Genomic DNA, 19,936 nt, shown 5'->3' on the forward strand with positions numbered 1-19,936 from the left:
CCATCTGGTCCAACACCCTGAAATTACAGGTGGAGAAACTAACCCATGGACTTAGAGTAACGTACCTGTGGTCGTGCAGCCATGCACCACACAGGTGTTTTGGTTGTTCTCATAGATGATTCTTCACGTTTCTCACTCCTGAAGCTTCCATTGACACTGATTGCATTTGTAAAGGATTTAATGATGTAATAAATAAGGAAGCTATGTGGAATCATAAGGAGACTGTTAGTAAAACAATGCTTTCTGCTGCAACAAGGTGAATCCCAAAATCTCAGTGACTTCATAGGACAGAGTTTTATATCTGACTCATGTTAAGTCCAGTGGCACATGTTCTTGCTTGGAGGGTAACATACCTTGTGGTCATTTGGGGACCCAGACTCTTTTCCTTCTTACATCCCCATTTACCTCTAGGACTTGAGAATTCTTTCCATTCAACTGGAGAAGGGAGAAAAGAAAATGAAAGGACATATGGAGTTGTTTTATGGGTCAGGCCTGGAAATGGTGCCCAAGGCTTTCATTCATTCTATGGGCTAAAACTCAGTCACATGGCCACGTCTCCTGCCAGAGGCTGGGAAATGCAGTCTAGCTGTGTGCCCAGGAAGTAGGGAATGCACAGATTTTAATGATGAGTCTGTGTCACAAAGGCTATATGAATGCATGATAATATTATGGAAGTAAGTGACGTCAGGAAGGACTTGGTCTTTATATTGAACTCATCTTTTTGTTTAAAAAATGTCTGTTACAATCCTCTGAACCTCCTTCAGGTAGCATCAGCATCTCTAGACAGGGCTAGAATGATCTATTTTGCCTGCCTTTTCTAGTTGCTTCTGGAGTTGGCATGGCGTAGTGAAAAGAACATAGACTTCAGAGTCATGTGTCCTTCAGTTCAAATCCCCAGTTTGCCACTTATTAACCTTGTGAATTTGAGCAAGTTGCTTAAGCTCTCAGTCTCAATTTCCTTATTGTAAAATGGGGGAAGAAAGCATCATAGAGTTGTGGCGAGAATCTAATTAAATCAGTCAGTAAACAATTATTGACAGCCTCCTATGTGACAAGTCCTGTGGTACACTCTAGGAAATAGCGGAGAGCCAAAAAATAAAAAGGCACAGAGTCTAGACCAAATAACCTGTGTACAGTCATTGTCACTAGCAGACACTCATAAACATGAATGCTCTCGCTTCCCCTTACCACCCCCCACTGCACGCTCTGAAAATTTGATATGATTTCTTTTTTTTTTATCTTTGTCCTTATGCACTAAGTTATGAAGACAGGTCTATCTCCAGAAATTCCAGATAGAATAAATTAGTGAATAATGATGCATCTGAGAGATGGAAGGTCAAGTAGAAAATGTTTCAATTGTTCTGTTGTTTGGAATTGAATAGAGAGGGTAAGAATTCTATGAAGCGTGTTTAATGTGCAAGTGCTTAAAACATAACTATTTGAACTACAAACAAATACTTGTTCAGTTCCAGCAAAAGTAAACAGAGAAACATCAAAACAGAGAGCCCCTTAGAGGCTGGTGGCTTTTACATTGCAAGGCATCCTTTACAAATCAGAAAATGAGGATCTTCAGAGGTGGTGAGTGGGTCCCTGACGGCCAGAGGGTAATAAGGCTGCAGCGGCCCCTCCTGCTTGCTGACAGGTCAGGAAGAGCGTGCAAGGGCTCCCAAGAAAAGGAAAATTACAGTGTCAGCATCCCAGCCACCACCGAGGCCTTGGTCTTCTGGCTGAGGCTCTCTCCAGAGACACCACCTGGGGGGAACACCTCACCTGTGGCCCTCCTTGACTCCTTGTCTCTCAGCTCTTGTTTTATTGCTTCCTATGATTTCCAAACAGGACAGAGGAGTGTAATATTTGTTTCATTTGAAAGCCTGCCTGGTTTTTTCACTCTCTTGCTTCATCCTTTCCATGAAGCTCTGTTTTATTTCTCCTTATTCACTTTTATCTTTTTCTTCTACATGCAGAATAGGATGAGAGGGCAGGCAAATAATGAGGACAATATGTCTCTAAACCAGGAAAGCATATACCATCCTATCTCCAGTTACCTCTGCAGCAACCATTTTTAATACCCCAAACCGTATATGTGCACTGCTGACCCTTACAATGCAATAGAGGGGCCAAGGGCACAGGCCTGTGGTCAAATCCACCTGGGGTCCAGTGTGGCTCCACCTCTTCAGCTGTGACTTTGGGCAAGTTGCTTTTCCTTTCTTAATACTCAGTTTCTTCATCTGTGAGATGGATATGATCATTATTTATCTTGATATTAGTGTAGGGGTCAAAAGAAATAATGTAATGTGCTTAGCACCAGGGCTGGCACGTTGCAAGCCTCAAGTAATAAATGATAGATACTGTCATCATCTCCACCATCACCTCAATATCTCCAGGCCATATGCACCACCCCTGCCAGGAAAGCTTAAGGGGACAAATGCAGCTGTTGGGTTATCTTCCTTCAAGCACATTAGAGGATGGAGTTGATATATCCCATAACCAAATGGCGTCCAGCTTTCCTGAACAACCCAGTCCTTAGTCCAAGAAGTAAAGAGTCATAGGTTTGACTCAGAAATGGGTTTTCCAGTCTCACTTTCCAAGCCTGATCCTTAAGAATTGTCCATTCATTTTAAATATCCCTTTAGGATGTTTGTGGAAGGGGATACCCCTGAAAATAGATTACTAACGCTTCTAGAATCCTTTTGCTGCTGGCCTGCCTCCGCAATACATCTAATTATATTGTTCCCTGGTTTCCAGACAAGGATTTCCTAAAGATCCTTTTGCATGTGGTTCTTACCCAGTCCCTTCTCTTGGAAGAACTCAGGAAATACCGGCCAGGCCTGTGATTAGCCTGATCTCTGTTTTCAGACAGGGGCAGATGTAGCCATGGTAGATTTCCTTTCCTTTCCAACTACACAGTCCATAGCATGTTTAATTAATGGAGGCCTGCTTAAGATCCCAAATTTCCAAGACTAAGAATATGCTGTGTTTCCTGACCCTGTCAAGCTCCAACCCTTCACAAGAATTTTCCATGTGCCACAAATTACTTGAAGAAAGGCCTTTACTCTCCACATGCAGTGGCCAAGAGGACAAGGATTAAATTGGCCAGAGTATGGGGGATCCTGGGCCTGGCACAGATTAGCCCAGTCCAGTGGTAATTCCACCAAACACACTTCCTAATCAGTCTTCTCCATCCCCATCTCTCTCTCTCTTGCTCTCGCTCTCTCTCTCAGGAACTCTGGCCATCTAAGATTCTGGTCTGCTTGTCACCCTTATAGCTTTTCACCGCTGTCCTCTGCTGCCTTTGTTCACTTGATCCCACATTGCCAGAGCTGCCCACCCCCACTATAGAATACCATTGTTTGCCACTCCCCAGGGGTGTACTGGTTTAGAAAGTCTTGCTGTCATCTTAGCACAAGGAATCATCTGACGCTTCAGTCCAATATTATTTCATCCTAAATAATCAGCAGCTGCCTTAATTCTGAGATCAGATCAAAGATACGGAAGACAGGGGCTGCTAGTTCTGGAAACAAGGAGCTTGCTTCATCTGGATGAGGGCTACCTGCCTTTACCCAGTTTCACCCCAGACTGTCTCAGCTTTCCCTGTGTCACGTGGGAGGCTGCCGATGGAGCTCTATATTAGGAGTCGGCACACTGGTGGGGTTCAGACTTGGTTTTGTTTATAACTGTCCAAATGGCCTTGATCAAACCAGGCAACCTTTTTGGACCTTGATTTTCTTTTCTGTAAATGAGGTGTTTGCACTGGTATGAGCCCTAAGGACCCTTTAGGCCCAACTATTCTCTGAATCTTACTACTCAGAGCCCTTTGGATGAGAACCAATGGAGCTAATTAATTTCCCTCTGAAACTGGACGTGGAATATTGACGCACATCAAGCTGCCGTACACATCCATAGCTGATGGTCAGAAGAATAAGGAATCTGGGGAACGAGGTGAAGTGATTCAAGAAGTTCCCCCAGTGTGGGTTTGCCCAGGTAGCATCACTTCAGTTTGGCACCATCGTACACTGGCATAAAGAAGAGTGAGACCTTTACTTTCTAAGCCTTAAAATGAGAAGAAATGGTTCTGAAGTTCATCATTACTGCTAATTATTTTGTTCATGATGTGCCTGCTTCACTTGCTTTAAATAAAAGCCTACGCAGCATGCCTTCCAAATACAGATCCACAGCAGTCCGGGGAGAAGACAGTCTGTGACTTATGGTAACAAGGGCATTTCAAATACCTAACAAATGCGCCCTGTCATTTCAAAACCTACAAGTCAATATTAGCAAGGAAGGGAAAGTAAGTAAGGTTTGTTTGAGGCACAGGAAGTTTTTTATAGCATTTCTTCCCTTGCTAGAAAGCAATTGTGATCAATACCAAGTGCAAATAATTGCTTATAATAAATTTTTATGATTATCTTCTGATGGAACCACATCACATTTGTTTATGCATGTTACAACTTAGGAAGGTGAGCAATGCTTTGCAAATTTCACCATCTTTCCCATCTACTAAGTGTCCATGTTATTATGATCCCCTTGCTAAAATTTCACAGGTTAGAGCTGAGTTTACATTAAATTAGTGAGTCACTTAAAATACAAGTATTCCTCCTAGTGCTGAATCTATCAGTCGTTCATACTTTAGTGTGAATTAATTCAATCAGACTTTTCATCCTGGAACCAATCACACTGATTGGTGGGGGAAAGGTGATAACAGTATAGACGAGAAACTCCAGTGCCAGGGTCAGAGAGAGACCACTTTGATTCAAAGACCTTGAGAAACTCACTCACCCACCTCACAGTTTTGCCTAAGTCAGGTTTCTCAACCTCAGCACTATTGACATTTGGAGATGGATAATTCTTTGTTGTAGGGGGCCATCCTGAGCACTGTAAGATATTTAACAGCATCCCTGGCCTTTGCCCACTAGATGCCACTAGTGCACACATACCTCAAAGTTGTGATGGCCAAAAATGTCTCCAGACATTGCCAATTGTCCCCAGGGAGGCAAAAAACCTAAGTAAGGACAACCAGCCTGGGGCAGCCCTATAGGCGCTCATGGTAACTTTGGTCTCTGTGTGTCTTTTTGAGTCAATATAAGGATCCACTGAATAACCCTCGTCCGGAGGCAACAGGCAGGAATGGAATTTTTCTTCCAGAGCATGCTCCTCGCTTTGGCAGCTTCCTTCCCCCTTCCCTCTTCTTCTTCTTTCCAGGCAAATGTACCCCTAGAATTGGGGCAGCTGTAGATGAAGCAGCCCCAGGAAGTAAACCACCCATTCTGTTTGGGGTTGCAAGTTTGGATCATGTTGCGGCAACTTCCACTAAACTTGCCACATTGTCCTCACCAAATACAACAATGAGAATACACAAGAGGACATGCTGTATTTAGGGTGGCGAGCACTGTGGCACTGCCATTTTGGTAGCTCACTTCCCTCTGCAGAAGCTGTCATCTGTAAACATGTACCAGACAAACAGGATAATTGCTAACAACACACTATTTGTTCTTCTTTTGGTTACTATTTGGTCAGAAAACATCTCAAGCCAGATTTTTCATAAAACTGGAAATGTTTGTTTCCTAAGCTGTGACTTTTTTTTTCAAAACTCAGGCATCAATGATTCTTTTAGGTTCCCAACCATCATTGTACTCTGATACCATTGTTCCATGGTCAAATCAGACAAGCCTGTTCATTTGGACATAATGTCCTTCCTACATTTATAAAGAAATATGCCCTTTGAGTCCATTCTTTTTTTTTTTTTTTTTTTTTGAGGAAAGATTTTGCTTCCTGAAGTCATGTGTCCTGGGGAAATAGATGAACCTCTCTCAAAGCAATATTCATACTGGAAGGTCCATCGTAAAGCCATAGGGTTTCCCATTTGCCATCAGGCCAGCTTGGCCCATCTTAAGGAAGATTCCAGGCCCAGCACTGCCCTCTAACAAGCTTTGTGACCGTGGGCTAATGTTTTACTTCTCTGGACTACTGTTGTCTCATCTGTAGAATGTAGTATAGGGGTTATGAGGACAACTTCCCATTTATTATCTGTAACTTTGGGCAATGTCTTTAGCTCTCTCAGGTGTTTCCTTATCTATGAAATGGGGCTAAGAGCATGTCCTTCACAAGGTTGTTGTAACGAGTAAATAAAACACAGTATGCACTGTGCCTGGCACACAGTAGGCCTTCTATAAGGGTGAGTTCTCAATATCATAATCTCTAATTGAAATTATCCTTTTGTCAGTTCTAAATTATTTGGTGGCTCTTTAACCTTCCAGATGGGCAGCTAGGAAACAAATCAATCCTTGCTTCCCTGGGTTGTTTTGTTCGTTTGTTCATTTTTGCCTTCTTTCTAAGTTTTCTGGCCACTTGCAGACAGAGTCCATGCCACCATAACACTAACTTTTTGAAAAATCATCATCAGCAGCCAGTGTGGGAAACAGAATCACTCCACACACAGCTGTCTCTTGTTTGGTAAATTTACTGGAAAAAAAAGTTTTAATTAGAAAAATAGCTCTTAGTGTCTGAGGTATAGAGTGAAAATGTCAGAATTTGAAACAGCATTGAGATTGAGCAATAAATCCTTGTTGTATACCAAAAACATAAGTTTTCCATTAAAAGATCATGGGATGAAGAATCAGAAGACCCATCCCAGCTCTTCCCCCATCTGGGTGACTTTGAGCACGAACATGACCTCTCTGAGCTTTGGTTTCTTTAGTTCAAACCTCTACCTACATATTTTAGTCCACAGAATTTAGTTCTTTTGCCTTCGATGATCATCTGAGTCATTTGGTGCTGACTTCTCTTAAACAGGTAGAAGTGTGGCATGGTTGGCTAGACCTCCTTGGATTTGGACCTGACTCTGTCATTTACTCACTGTGTGACCTTGGGCAAGTTGTTAACCTCTCTGTGCCCCAGTTTCTTATCTAAAAAATGAGGATACTATTTTTACCTCCTAGAGTTATTGTGAAGTTTAAATGTAAAGTGCTCAGAAATCAGGCCTGCCATATAGTAAGCATCCATTAAGTGTTAGCTATTACTTTTATTATATTGTTGGGTGTCTCTAAACAGGAAAACCTTAACAAGATGAAATTATAATCAGAAATCTTGGTGTTTGGATTTTTGCATTTCATGGCCCAAATTTGCTAACTAACTGTTTAGGAAATAAAGACATTAAATGTACTTCCCTTTCATTTCCCTAACCAGCAATCCATCAAATACTCCTTTCCTCTCTGATTCCTGAGTAGCAAAATCTTATCTCTTGTAGTAAATATTAAATCCCACCAAAGTTTAAATTGGGTAGCCACACATTTAACGAATTCCATCTACTTTGTATGGGAGACTATGCCCAAGAACAGTGTCTCTAACATCAGCGTGCGTGTGAATCACATGAGGATCTGGTTAAAATGCAAATTCTGATTCATCAATTCTGGGGCCAGAATCCCACATTTCTAAGAAGCTCCTAGGTGATGCTGATGCCATGGGTCCTCAGATGACACCGAGAGGAACAAGGCCTTAGATAGTCACAAGCCATTTGAGGATGGAAGGGACATGGGAGCACATCTGGCCCTTGTTGGGGGCAAGCAGGTTGGAGAGGGGCAGGTCTGCAGGGCCTCATTGCCAGCCCCCCTCTCCAGCCACAGCCTCACCAGCTCTATTTTAAGTAATTGAAAAGTTTAACGGGGGAGCAAAAGGTATGAAAAAAAAACCAGTAGAAACCCCACCTACTTCTCTTGATTTTCCTGAACTGTGAAAATATCATAGAACAGATTACACCAAGCAATTCGACCCATCTATAACGCTAAATTATCTTCCACAAGACAGGCAGGTAGAAAACAATTTAATTCTGCCCTCTGATTCTGCCGTTGAGATGGGACCTGTGAGGTGCAAATGCTAGGCCAGCCACCCTGCTACATACCCTGCAGGAAGCTGTGTCATGCCACCAGGGCCCATTTAATGAAGTATGTTGTTGATATATTTAATCGTACTCTGAGGGTCTGAAAACATCCCGAAAGCACCTGCTGTCAGGGAGTCCTCACCTATCTAAAAAAGCTTGCCTGCCGTCATAACCAACAGCAAGGAAGATGTGCATAACGTGGCAGTGCCTCTATTCCTCAACAAAAGGAAAAACAACACTTCTCCAGATTGAAACATTTGCTCCCTAAATGAAGGAAATATCTGCAATATTGATATTGATCCTAGTTACTTATTTCCACACAAAAAGATGGAAAATGATAGTGAGTTCTACGAAAACCCAGAGGCCAGGCAATCTGTAGGCCTCTGTGTTTCTCTATTAACACTGGCATGTATTTTTGTCCATTTTGTTCATCCTTGAGGGTAATTTATTGAAAGAATATATGTGCTTTGTTGCCAAGTAATGAGACTCCTTTTAGAGTGTGATGTATAAAATTGATCTGATTGCCCAAGATTCACTTTGTGTCTTTTTATCAGAGAAACCGTAAATCTCAAAGTTTGTTCTTTATCCACAAATTATGCCCCAGTTCTAGTTTCCAAAGTTAGAAAAGATTCACATGCATTTCCTTCTTTTGGAAGGGATATTTCAAGTTTGGGAACATAAAATGGGGCCGATCTCCCAGGCTACCTTCTGTTTTTTCAAAAATGTGTGTTCAGACCGGCAACAAAAATAAACATTATGATCTGAACTTTCATACAGGAGAAATCTAATCCTGGCGGTAAACATCTGTTCCCTTTTATGTGCTTAATATGCATGTTTCTGGAACAGTTGTAGCTTTTCTAATATCCTAAATGGAATATCTGTGGCCTTTACAGTAATGACCTCAAAGTTTGAGTCATCTGACCTGAGGATTCTCTGATTAAATCCGGTAAGAATTATGGAAAGCCAAATGACGGTTCCGAGGGGAGGATGCCATTGTGTCCTCTGGGAAGAACTTTCCCGGTCTTGGGGGCTCTGGTCAGTGCTCTAGCCATCAGCCTCTTCCTCTGTGGTTAAGTAATTGTGAGACCTTGCTGGTCGCTGCCATGTTTTCATGAAGGGAAACTCCAAGTGGAGTTTCCACCACGGTCTCCGGACACATGTTGTTTGATTGTTTTGTTTTTAACTTTGTTTCAGGCTAAACTTTAAAATAGCTTAATGTGCATCCCACTTAAAGATTCTGAACACACACTTTTAAAAAATTTTAATGGTTTTAACTTATTATCAAGAGATTATCATTGTCGTTTCTAGTTTCAGAATAATTATTTGAGGTTTCTATAGCTGGGCTGATTGGTTTTCATTTGGAGAGGGACTGCCTAATGAAATAGACAGGAAAACTGGAGAAGTGCGAGCAGCCAGATAAGGAAAAGATTTGTTTTTCTCTTAGCAGCTCCCAGATCTCACTCACTTAATGGACTGAGAATCCCTGCCAAGGAAACAAGAGAAACCCTCTGTGATAGCAAACTTAAAATCACCTGCACACAGGGGCAGAGAAGGCCAGACTCAACAAGAGGGAAAATTAATAGGCAGGTGCTCAGCAAAAGAAAACCAAAGCCATATAGCAGTGGAAGGCAGCCTACCCTAAGAAAGAGCTAATTTTGTAAGACTTTGCCTATGAGAAGATATTTCTGAAGATGCATTTCATGCAACTAAACAAAGTCAGAGCAAGGGCCTCAGCAAATTCTCATTTATCAAGACTCAGGAGTCAAGCAAGAGTCTTTCTCCGGATAATCACACTCTGATTGGAATGTTTGAGCACATTACCCCCTACCTCAGTGTTCTGTTCATTCATTCCTTCATTCTATACGTGCATAAATACAATGCTAATAAAGCTTAATTTCTTCTTAAATCTTCAAATAAAATATGAATATAAGGCCATTATTTTCTTCTCAAACCCCAGCATCCAGTCTTTAAAGACATCTGCTCCAGATCTTGAACTAGCCACAGACACATAGTACTTAGAAGATGGCGGTGGTGAAGGAAGAGAAGTTGGGGGAAGTAGTGTGGGGACCAAGAGAAGACAATGAGAAAGAGCGCTGAGCTAAGCAGTGGGAGACAGAACAAGCACAAAGGGAGAAGGACTCGCTGCCGGATGCCTGTTTCCCACTGTAGAGAGGAGGGAGGGAGATGCAGAGAGCTGTCAAGTTTAATCCAGTTCTACTCAGGACAATGGGTGTTCATCCATGGACCAGGCCCCATGCTACCTGCTGAGGCACAAAGCTAAACAAGCCATGGTCCCAGCTATTAAGGAGCTCACAAATATTAATGGGTGAATTAATATTTACAGTACATCATAACACATTCTAAATAGAAACACAGGAATCAGTTAACTTCCCTCCACTGTTATTTCCTCATTGGTTAAAATGATGGAAACGATACCTATTTCTTGGTTTTGTTATGCAATTTAGATGAGGCGATGTATGAAAAGTGCTTATGATGCTACCTGTCCCATAGCAGCTCAATTAATAGTAATTTTTATTATGGTACCCAGTCTGGTAGCCCAGCATATAGTAAGTGCTCAGTAAATCTTGGCTGTCATTATTATTGTTACTATTATTATGCATGTAGAGTACCTTGGACACATTAATATTTACAGTTTCCTTCCTTTCTCATCCTCCCTAGCCACAATTCTTTAGAAGCATGTGGCCTGGAAGGCCCTGCCCCAGCTGTGACCCATACCCCCACGTGTCTGCCAATGGCCAGAACATTCCATTGCATTTTGCAGGTTTAAATTGTGGAGAATATCAAAGTAGTATCTGGTCACAATCTCAAGGACTCTCCAAGTATTCCTATTGGGTATGCAAACATATCTCGGATACAATGCATGGTTGCATGTTATTAGAACAAATATTAAATTTGTTTCAAAGGAAGAGGAACTTACCACAGAGAGGAAGGCTGTTTGTCTAGGACCCAGCTGAGCTGGGAGAGTTCATGGTGTTTGTGTAAGTTGAGAGAAGTAGGGAGCATGAGAATAGATCCTACAGGTTCCTTCCCACCCGTTGAGAATTGTGGATTCGATCTCCATAATTATTAGTAGTAAAATAGGAAGAAAACACTTCGAGCACTTATTATATTCCTGCTTAATGCTAGACCTTATACGTATGTTGGCTCATGTAATCTTCACACCAACACTGTGGGGTATTTTCACCCCAGGTTTACTAATGAAACTCAGAAAAGTCATGTAACTCTTCCCTTACAATTCTTGAAAGTAGTAATAGTGAATTTCCTTTAAAAATAGTCAACAATTTGACTTTTCTCTATTTCAGAGAAATCTCCCTCCCTTGCCCAAATATTCCAAATTTACAAGTCTCATGGCTTCCACTGGGTAAGCACCACTAGCGGAGACCTCATGAATGGAAATAAATGGCAACCCAGGCACGGCAGCTTCAGGCCACTCTGGAAGATTCCCAGGCCAGGCAAAGCCACCCTAGACAGATCCAAAGGCACGGGAAACAAGCCAGCAGCCTGCCCTCTGGTGACCGGCCCACCCCACCCCAGGTGTTGCAATAGTAATGGGCGTATGTGAGTGTTTCAGAGGTCCTGAAAAGCTGGCGCTGAGACAGCAGCAGCCACACTTTGGTGTCTCTTGTGGAGCTCTTCAGCAGACATTTGTCTGGACAGCAAACAATGAGCTACACCTGTGGTTTAGGCAGTGTTTCGTGGGACACAAATGCCAAGGTAAAAACAGTCGGTGTACCCAGTCTGAAGACTGGAAAGAATGGAGTCCTTTGGCTGCCCTTTCTTCTCTATGCACAGAACACATCTAAGGCTGCACTGCAGCATCTGTTTATGGCTGAGCCGCCTTTCTTGCAGAGCGTTGATGCTAACCAGTTCTGGCTGACTGTCTTGCATAGAGCACCTTCTTGCTCAGTGAACAGAAATTCCTAGATAGATAAAAATCTATATGTGCGCTGTTCAGCTTCAGGGGTATTTTGACCTGTCTACGTTATGTTCAGTTATTTCAAATAATCTTTATTGAGGTCCCGTCATGTTAAGGCACTATGCTTAGAGCTGTGGGAATTGAGAGATGGATAAGTTGATTAGAGTCCAGTAAAGAGAAAAAAAAAAGTGTGGATACCACTGACATAATACAAGGAGGATGTGGTAAGTTCTTGCCTTGCAGAAGAAATGGAGACAAATTGTATAGATATCCCAGGGAGAGATCCAAAGAGCTGGAATAATTTTCCCAAAGTCACACAGCTAATCAATGGCAAAGCCAGAATTTGAACCTTGACTAGCAGAGCCCATGTTCTTATCCACTATCCTATCCTGCCTTTAAAAAACAAAACAATTTTCACGTTCACCAACTGTTTGGGGAGGATAATACTATTGGTAGTAGAAAATCTGCATTGAATTGGTTTTAGTAGCAATGAGTCCTCTTTGTGACTTACTGGTGGCTTTGAATAAGAAAATAGGCATAGAATCTGTGCTTAGAAAATAGTTTTCTCTTTGCAAAGTTACCAGATTATTAGGGGACAATAAATATTAATTAGGACATTGAGCTAGGTAATGTGAGTGTAACCAAAAAGAGGGAAATTATACATGTATGTAAATGACCATATCACAAGGTAAAAAGTAACACATGGAGGGAGGGAGGTACATGGAAAGTGTTATGGTGTTAAGAAGGTAGATGGACTGGTTCAAGCAAGCTTGAATAATGAGCTAGGCCTTCAAGTTTGAGTAGGGATCAAACCTGGGTCTTCATTATTATGTTGTTTGATCCACCGAGCTGAGCAAGCCAGGGATGCTGATGGTCAGGCCAGCCTTAAGGGAAATGCCTGCTTCGCCAAAATGTCTCTCCCAGCTGTCTTGCACAGCAGTCAGGAATCCAATTTTAGACATTCATTCCTTGGGCCATGGCCCTACACTTTCCAGGCATCCTCTTAACACAACTTCTGCTGAGAGGGGTGACTCCTCCCAGGTTCTCAGCCATTAACTTAGTGGTGTAAAGTCACTTATTAAGCTTCTTTCTTTTGGAGATATTCTTTGAAAATCTTGTTTAGAGGAGACTTGAGTTTGGAGGATGAGGCCGAGGAATGAGGTCATTTGGGTGCATAAATAAGGAGCTAACACTTTTTGAGTGTTTACAATGTGTAAGGCACTGTTTCAAGAACTTTTTATGTATTAACTTATTTAATCATCACAACAATAAGATGTTCCCATCTTACAGATGAGGAAACTGAAGTACAGAGAAGTTTAAGAAAGTTTCCCAAGGTCACGAAGAGATTTGTGAGTAGGTGATCTGCCCACAATAGGGACTGAGCTCCCAGAGTACAGCATGAGAATAGCAAGTACTTTGGAAGAGGGAGAGAGGGGAAGGGAAGGAGTCGAAAGGAAGTGGGAGGTCATCCAAAACAACCTCATCTATACAAAGATTCCATTTAGGACCAGGTGATGATGGTAGTGGAGGTGGTGGTAGCAGTGTTGATGGTGATAGTGGTGCTGTTGATGCGCGGGTAAGGTAGCTATATCCACTAAACATAGATTTTTTTTATCAGTAAAAGTAACATTGTTTTATTAATAGTAATTTTTCCTTTGGATCGAAAGAGATGTGGTGATGTACATAGATAGATTAGATAGTTACAGCACTATCTACCCCTGAATAGCACTTAATTACTAAGTATGTTCACAAACATTGTTTCACTTGATCCTTAGAAAAATCCCATGAGCAATATTATATTGCCCTTTTACAAATGAAAAAACTGAGCCTTGCAGACAGAAAGTGATTTTCCCAAGATTAGACCCTTCAGCCAGTACATGGAAGAGTTGGCACTCTGACCTTCCAACCTCCTCCCTCCACCAAGACAGAGCTTCCGCCAGCGCTGTACATGGGTCCAACACGTTAGGATTTTCATTTTTGATTATCTTCCTTGAGAAATGCAACCCTGGTAGATTCTGAAAAAGGGGAAATCCAAGCGTAATGTAAAAGGTGGAGGCAGTTGGATCCTAGCACTTGATACATTGGGAGTTGGTTATATAAGGACTCAGAAAGGAGGACTCCAGACATAGCGAAGAGCTTCCTCAAAGACACTGTGGTGGGAATGAGCTTCACGTGTTAGAAGAAACCATATGGCCAGAGGATAGAGTGCGCGGGGCTCAGCGGGACACGCAAGGATAAATCCCATGGAGGCTTGCAGTAAGTCCTTGGGACTTTATTCCAACATTGATAGGAAGTCATCAGAAGATTCTAAGCAGCAAAGAAATATCCTCTGATGTATATTTTTAATAGGTCACCCTGGCTGCTATGGACAGTGGACTGTAGTTTCCTGAGAGTGAGAGCAGGCAGACCAGTGAATATAAGTGAGTCACTGGGAGAATTGAATAAGACAATTCAATTCTTTATCAACATAGTTTATAAGAACTTTCAAAGTACTATTCAAATGATCGCTATTAATAGGTCAATGACTACTCATCAAACTACGGCAAATAATGAGACCATGTCTCTTAACAGCACAAAAGGTGTGAAAGAGCAGATGAGATGCTTCTCTGAATTTTAGGTTCCTTGTCAATCCAGCAGTCTACCAATACATACTTCTCTGGATGTTCATGAAGATGAGTAAAAGTGTCTAGCTCAGTACCTGGCCCATCATAAATGCTCAGGCAAATATGAGCCTCCTGTTCTACATGACTCCACAAATAACAATCAGTTGATGTTACATAGTCTGAGAATTCAGCAAGGCTAAAATCTACGGATTGAAGTAAAAAACTGAAATGGAAATTAGAGACGTCATACTTAATAGCTCGATGCTACATAATGATAGTTCCACACACCCCCTGGGTCTGCAAAGCATTTTTATATAGACATACCCCAAATACAGAGCGTGGGTTGGGGTTTCGGTACCTAATATTGATGGCTTTTTGGTGCAAACTGAACAGTCTTATAAGGAGAGCCTGGAAATCCCGGCCTACCCAGCTGACCCTTTCTGACCACTTGGTCATAATCCTATTTCCTTTGCCTTAGCGCTTTTCTAAGGTATCAGCTCGCATTTGTGTCCTGAAATACTTGAATATTTTCATGTAATTCTCCCTTTTTTGATGGACAGATTTATTTTCTGTCATCTTTCATGAAATTTCCAAAGATAGGATATAGATAGTTATGTTAATGAGATTTGTTTTTTTCTCTTTTGCAAAAGTAACCCTTTAGATCAGCGCTGTCATTCAAAGCCTCTAGAATTATGGTCATCTAATGTAAACTCAATCATTGCAGTCTAAACGCCCTTGAGACACACAGGCCAATGTGTGTCCAGTTATTTTAGTAGCAGTTCACATATCCCCATCTAGTTATTTTTTTATTCTACTTATTTATTAATTTGCATGATAACTGGCAAATTACATTGGTTAATTGTCTTGATGTCTAGAATATGAAGTATTATAAAGCCAGATGTTAGCTGGGATTCATTAAAGAGAAAAGGGTTCATACGTCATGTTTGAATAACAAGATATGATCATTTCTAGAATCCCCCTTTTTTAAAAAAAAATGTGTTTCTGCTACTGTTCACATTGTGTCCCAAATAATGCTCAGAACAACAGGCATTTTGAGTGAACATTTATTTACATCCATACCGGCAAACTACAAGATAAAATCCAATTAACATCTGACTTTTAACGCTTCACACAGTAGATCCCAAAACACTTGATGAATTTTTTATTTATAATGCAAATTTATTCCAAGGCTATGTAAAACGTTAGAATCTGAGAAAGAGATTGCACCTTTCTCTGAAACTTGCCTGTAATTTGTTTTCTTACCTTAGACTCTCTTAACCCTGTGGATCTCAAACTCTATTGGGTAATAGAATCATCTGGAGAACTTAGTAAATATACAAATGCCCAGGCCATGTCCTACTTCAATAAGCCTGGCCTTCTGTGTTCTTCAGTAGTGCCACAAGCGGACACTTAACCAAAGTTTGAGAATCACTGACTTAACCTTTTGAGATTTTAATCCTTCTAGAAAGAAATATCTCATTGGTTTGAGTTTTGGAGAAACCAAAGGATATGAGCATTAGACACAGAAGTAGCAGGAAATCCCTAAAAACCATTATTGCCAGCAAACATATGTGGAGGTAACTTGTAGTTCTTCTCAATGACAGCATCCCCGGTAGGCAGAATTTAAGGAGCCCGGAGAAGTGGGTATCTTATCCCTCCTTGGGAATGGAATAGGAATTAGCTGTGCCCCCCTATTCTTGGGAGGATGACAATCGAGAATCCTCCTTAAATAAATCCCTCTTGAGTTTTCCCATGACCCACCCAGGACTTCTCAGTCTCCCGGTTTCCCAGCAGTGCCCCAACCAATAAACCTGCCAATTAAGCAACTGAATATCATTATCATGAATGTAATTACAGACAGTAATTTTGAGCTAGTAAATGCCTCCCATGAATGAATCCCTTTTCCCAAACCATCTCAGCTTCTCTTCTTAGGAAAATGGAAGGCAATCCTATCCTCTGCCTCACCCGAAACGAAACCTCCTTTGCTTAGAAGAAATCCCCACTCCTGCTGGCCCGGGGGACATGCTGAGCAGGCTTTCATAGGCTATGCTTTAAGGAGGAATGTCCCCTTGGGTAGGGTCCCTTTCAGCATCTATCATCCAAGCATGTTCACTAGTTCCCTTCGCTAGAGAACAGTACTACCCGGTTTGGCTATATTGCTTTATTTCTGTTCAGGCAGGGGAATTAATACCAAATTTTTTAAATTTCTGCAAAAAGTCAAATGTTAGAGGCTTTACAAAATAGTGTGATAACTTTAACTTTACTTAAAATGGAGCTTTCCAGAATGCAATTTGCTGAGGATTTAGAGAGGCCCTGAAAATAAAGGCGACATTACAGAAGCATGCATGAGTGTGAAGGCTTTGCATGTCTGTAGAAATAAAATGAATTTCTTCAGGCCTAGAATTAACTCTTGCATTCAGTAACTTTATATTTAGCTCATGAAAACCTCAAACCCCTGTGGATAATAGATACTTGAATGGTTTCTACGATAGATATGTTTAGTCTGAAATGTAATACAGTCTCCCAAGATCTTAATCTGTTGTTCTCTTTTAATGGATAGTGCGAATAAGTGCCTGTAATTGCACCAGTCCCTGGCATGGTTGAGTCCAGACATTTTCAATTCACCATGCATTGAATAATGCCATATAAACTCTGAGAAGAAAACCCATGTTTATTTCACTCCCCTCATGCAATGCCTAGCACAGCTGTTTGCATAGAGTGAATTTTCAGGGTTCTTCTCTGAACAAGATCAAATGTCACATCCAAAAGCTAGCACATTGTACAATTTTTTTAAAGGGGATTATTGCTTACTGGCCAAGTTAAGATATTTCAAGCCCCAGCATTTCCATTTACCGTGACAAAGAAATCATGTGTTGATTATTACTTTATTGTTGTCATTGTTCACAGTCTTCTGGAGTAGAAATAGAGTGTATGGGCATCGGAATTTCCACGTAGTAAAGACCAGGAAGGGTAAATGCAACTTCGAAAGTGACGGACAGGAGATTATGCCTTGAGAGAAAGCATCCTGGCAAACATCTCCTGGGGACATCTAGTAGCTTTAGCTTATGAAAACCTAAACCATTTTAACCCTTGCATTAAATAATTTAAAATTTATTTTAGATGTTCAAATGGCAGCTTAAAATTCCCAGATCAGGATCGATGTGTCTCTCTAATACAGCTATCTGTGGTCCTTTGGTAATTTCAGCATAAAAGAAAGTTCACATAACAATTATAGCCTTTCAATAACTGGATATGATCGCTTTAAAAGTAGAACTCTATTTATATTATATTCTTTCTCATTTTGACAGACAGTAGCCGAAGTAGCTGGAAATATGGGTGACCAGATGGATTATGTTTTTTAAAGTGTGTGCATATACAAATATATATATACTTTAGCTTGCTCACTTTTACTCTGTACTTTATGTCCATGTACAGTAAAGATATTCAAGGAGGTAAAACTGGCCACCAGGGAAGGTTAGCGTGAGAAAGTTTTCATTATATTATTCCATTTTTTTCCCATTTTCTAGAGGGCAGACCCTCAAGTCCCTGAAAATGGAATAGAAAAAAACAACATAATATACATAAATAATTAACTGCCTGTCCCTCAACCGAAGAGATTTGGGGCTTATCATTCTATCATTAGGCTCTTAATTCACCACACACTAAAGCACTATCTACTTTCCTTCATCGGATCTCAGTGCCAATTTGGGACTACCCTGAAACCATTTACAAAATTTCTATTTGAAGATCCAGTCTCTTTTTTTTAGGCCGTCAGGGATAGAAGGTGGTAAGGAGAACAGAGTTGTCACTCTCAGCGTAGCCACGTGAGCATGTCCCACTTAAGTAACAGGGTGCCCCTCAGGTCAGCCTGTGATAAAACCCAAGTCAAACAAGGCTGAATCCTGGATGTTTTATGTCGTAAGGATCTGAAAAGTGTTCACGACCAGCCCTGACCCTCAAGACCTCAAATGGTCATCTAAGCAGTAACATAAATTGGTGTAAACTTGCTCTTGGGCCATTGCTGTGGAAGCGGGACTGGCGAAAGTGCAGCCTTCCCATGGAGGAACTAATGTCTTTGTAGGCACTAAAAATAAGGGGGAATGTGTTGATTACTCCGACAGGCAATCCAACTGTGGTGGCTAAATGCCCAAGGCTGACAAATTCTGCATCTTATCACTGCCGTCAAGTGGAGGTGCATGTGAATACTGTCAGCCCGAAAGAATTGAGAAACAACTTGCCTTCCAAAACTGCATCTCAGCAAAATCTTGACAATGCCAACAGCTCGTCATCTCGTGTTTTTCAACCCTCCAGAAAATGGCCTTCCAGCCTGGGACAAATCGAAACACTGTCCAGACCGAGAACACGACTGGAAGCTAGTAGGAATGTCTGAAGCCTGCCTACATAGGAAGAGCCATTCGGAGAGGCGCAGCACGTTGAAAAATGAACAGTCGTCACCACATCTCATCCAGGCCACTTGGACTAGCTCAATATTCCATCTGGACCATGAAGATGTGAACGATCAGAATGTCCCCAGTGCCCGGAGCTTCCAAACGGAGGAAAAGAAATGTAAAGGTAACCAGATTTTTATTAAACCATATCAGGTGTTTCAACAAGGAAAAAAATCCTGTGTTGTAACTGCGTGCTTGGTCTCCATGTATTCCAACTATAGTGTCCATGTGCTTTCCCAACTGTTCTGTTACAAAGTTTCTTCATATCCAAGTCTTCTTTTAAACATAAATAAATAGGTGGGTTCCAAAGGAGAGCAGCTAATTTCAGTTTCATGTTGTGTTGGGGCGCTTGGGGAGAAGGCGTTTTTATTTCTCTAATTAGCAAAAGGATTGTTAGTTTGGCTTTATTTTTATTTTTGAATCTGCGTAGAAATAGCCAACACTAGCATTACATAACTACTTGCTTGAAATGTATGTGCGCGTGCGTGCATGCGTGCATGTGTGTACATTTCTTTTCCCAGTTGTACCAGTAGCTAATGGGATCTCAAAGTCCACCTTTAACCTAAATAGACAATTCATGTTCAAAAGAGAGGTTTTAAGTTGTTTTCTTTTACTCATTAAATCCTTGTGTCATCATCCTGAAAGGCAAGATTATGGTGTTAGGAGGTTGTCACCTCATAAAAAAAGTTAAACTGGCCTAAGTTCCTGATTGCATTAGATTTAACTGGTCTTTACCTCAGGTTGCCTCCACCCTGACAGATGTCTTTGTGCTGATCGCTTTATTGTCTTAGGGCTCCCCAAAATCTTTGCTTCTTAAATTAATTTGTGTCTTTAAATGTCCAAGAAATCAATTTGCGTTTTTAAATGTCCAAGTTCATGTAACTTCTCATTCGTTCTCAATTTAGCATTTTTTTTTAAAAGTTCTTTTTCTTTTTTCTTTAAGGCATTAAGCTTTCTTAAGGCTTCGTGACAAAATTTTAAATTGTTATTTGAAAATCTGGTAATCACATACCAAGATATATTAATGAAAGTTTGTAAAGACTCCTATGTATGAGCCATGAAGGACTTTTGAAAA

At 41.1% G+C, this 19,936-nt stretch overlaps 1 protein-coding gene across 12 annotated transcripts in view; it reads left to right on the top strand.

Moving 5' to 3' along the window:
• Window positions 1-19,936, top strand: part of THRB (thyroid hormone receptor beta) — a 359,714-nt gene that overhangs the window by 269,307 nt on the left and 70,471 nt on the right. For 11 of the 12 annotated variants that reach the window (XM_046668086.1, XM_046668128.1, XM_046668094.1 and 8 more), the window contains one exon: window positions 18,725-18,985. The exons of the other annotated variant lie outside the window; for it this stretch is intronic. In XM_046668086.1, the coding sequence (XP_046524042.1) occupies window positions 18,725-18,985 (261 nt within the window). The remainder of the gene's footprint in view (window positions 1-18,724; window positions 18,986-19,936) is intronic. 12 annotated transcript variants of the gene reach the window in all.

The sequence above is a fragment of the Equus quagga genome, chromosome 1, assembly GCF_021613505.1.
Source record: "Equus quagga isolate Etosha38 chromosome 1, UCLA_HA_Equagga_1.0, whole genome shotgun sequence".
NCBI lineage: Eukaryota > Metazoa > Chordata > Mammalia > Perissodactyla > Equidae > Equus > Equus quagga.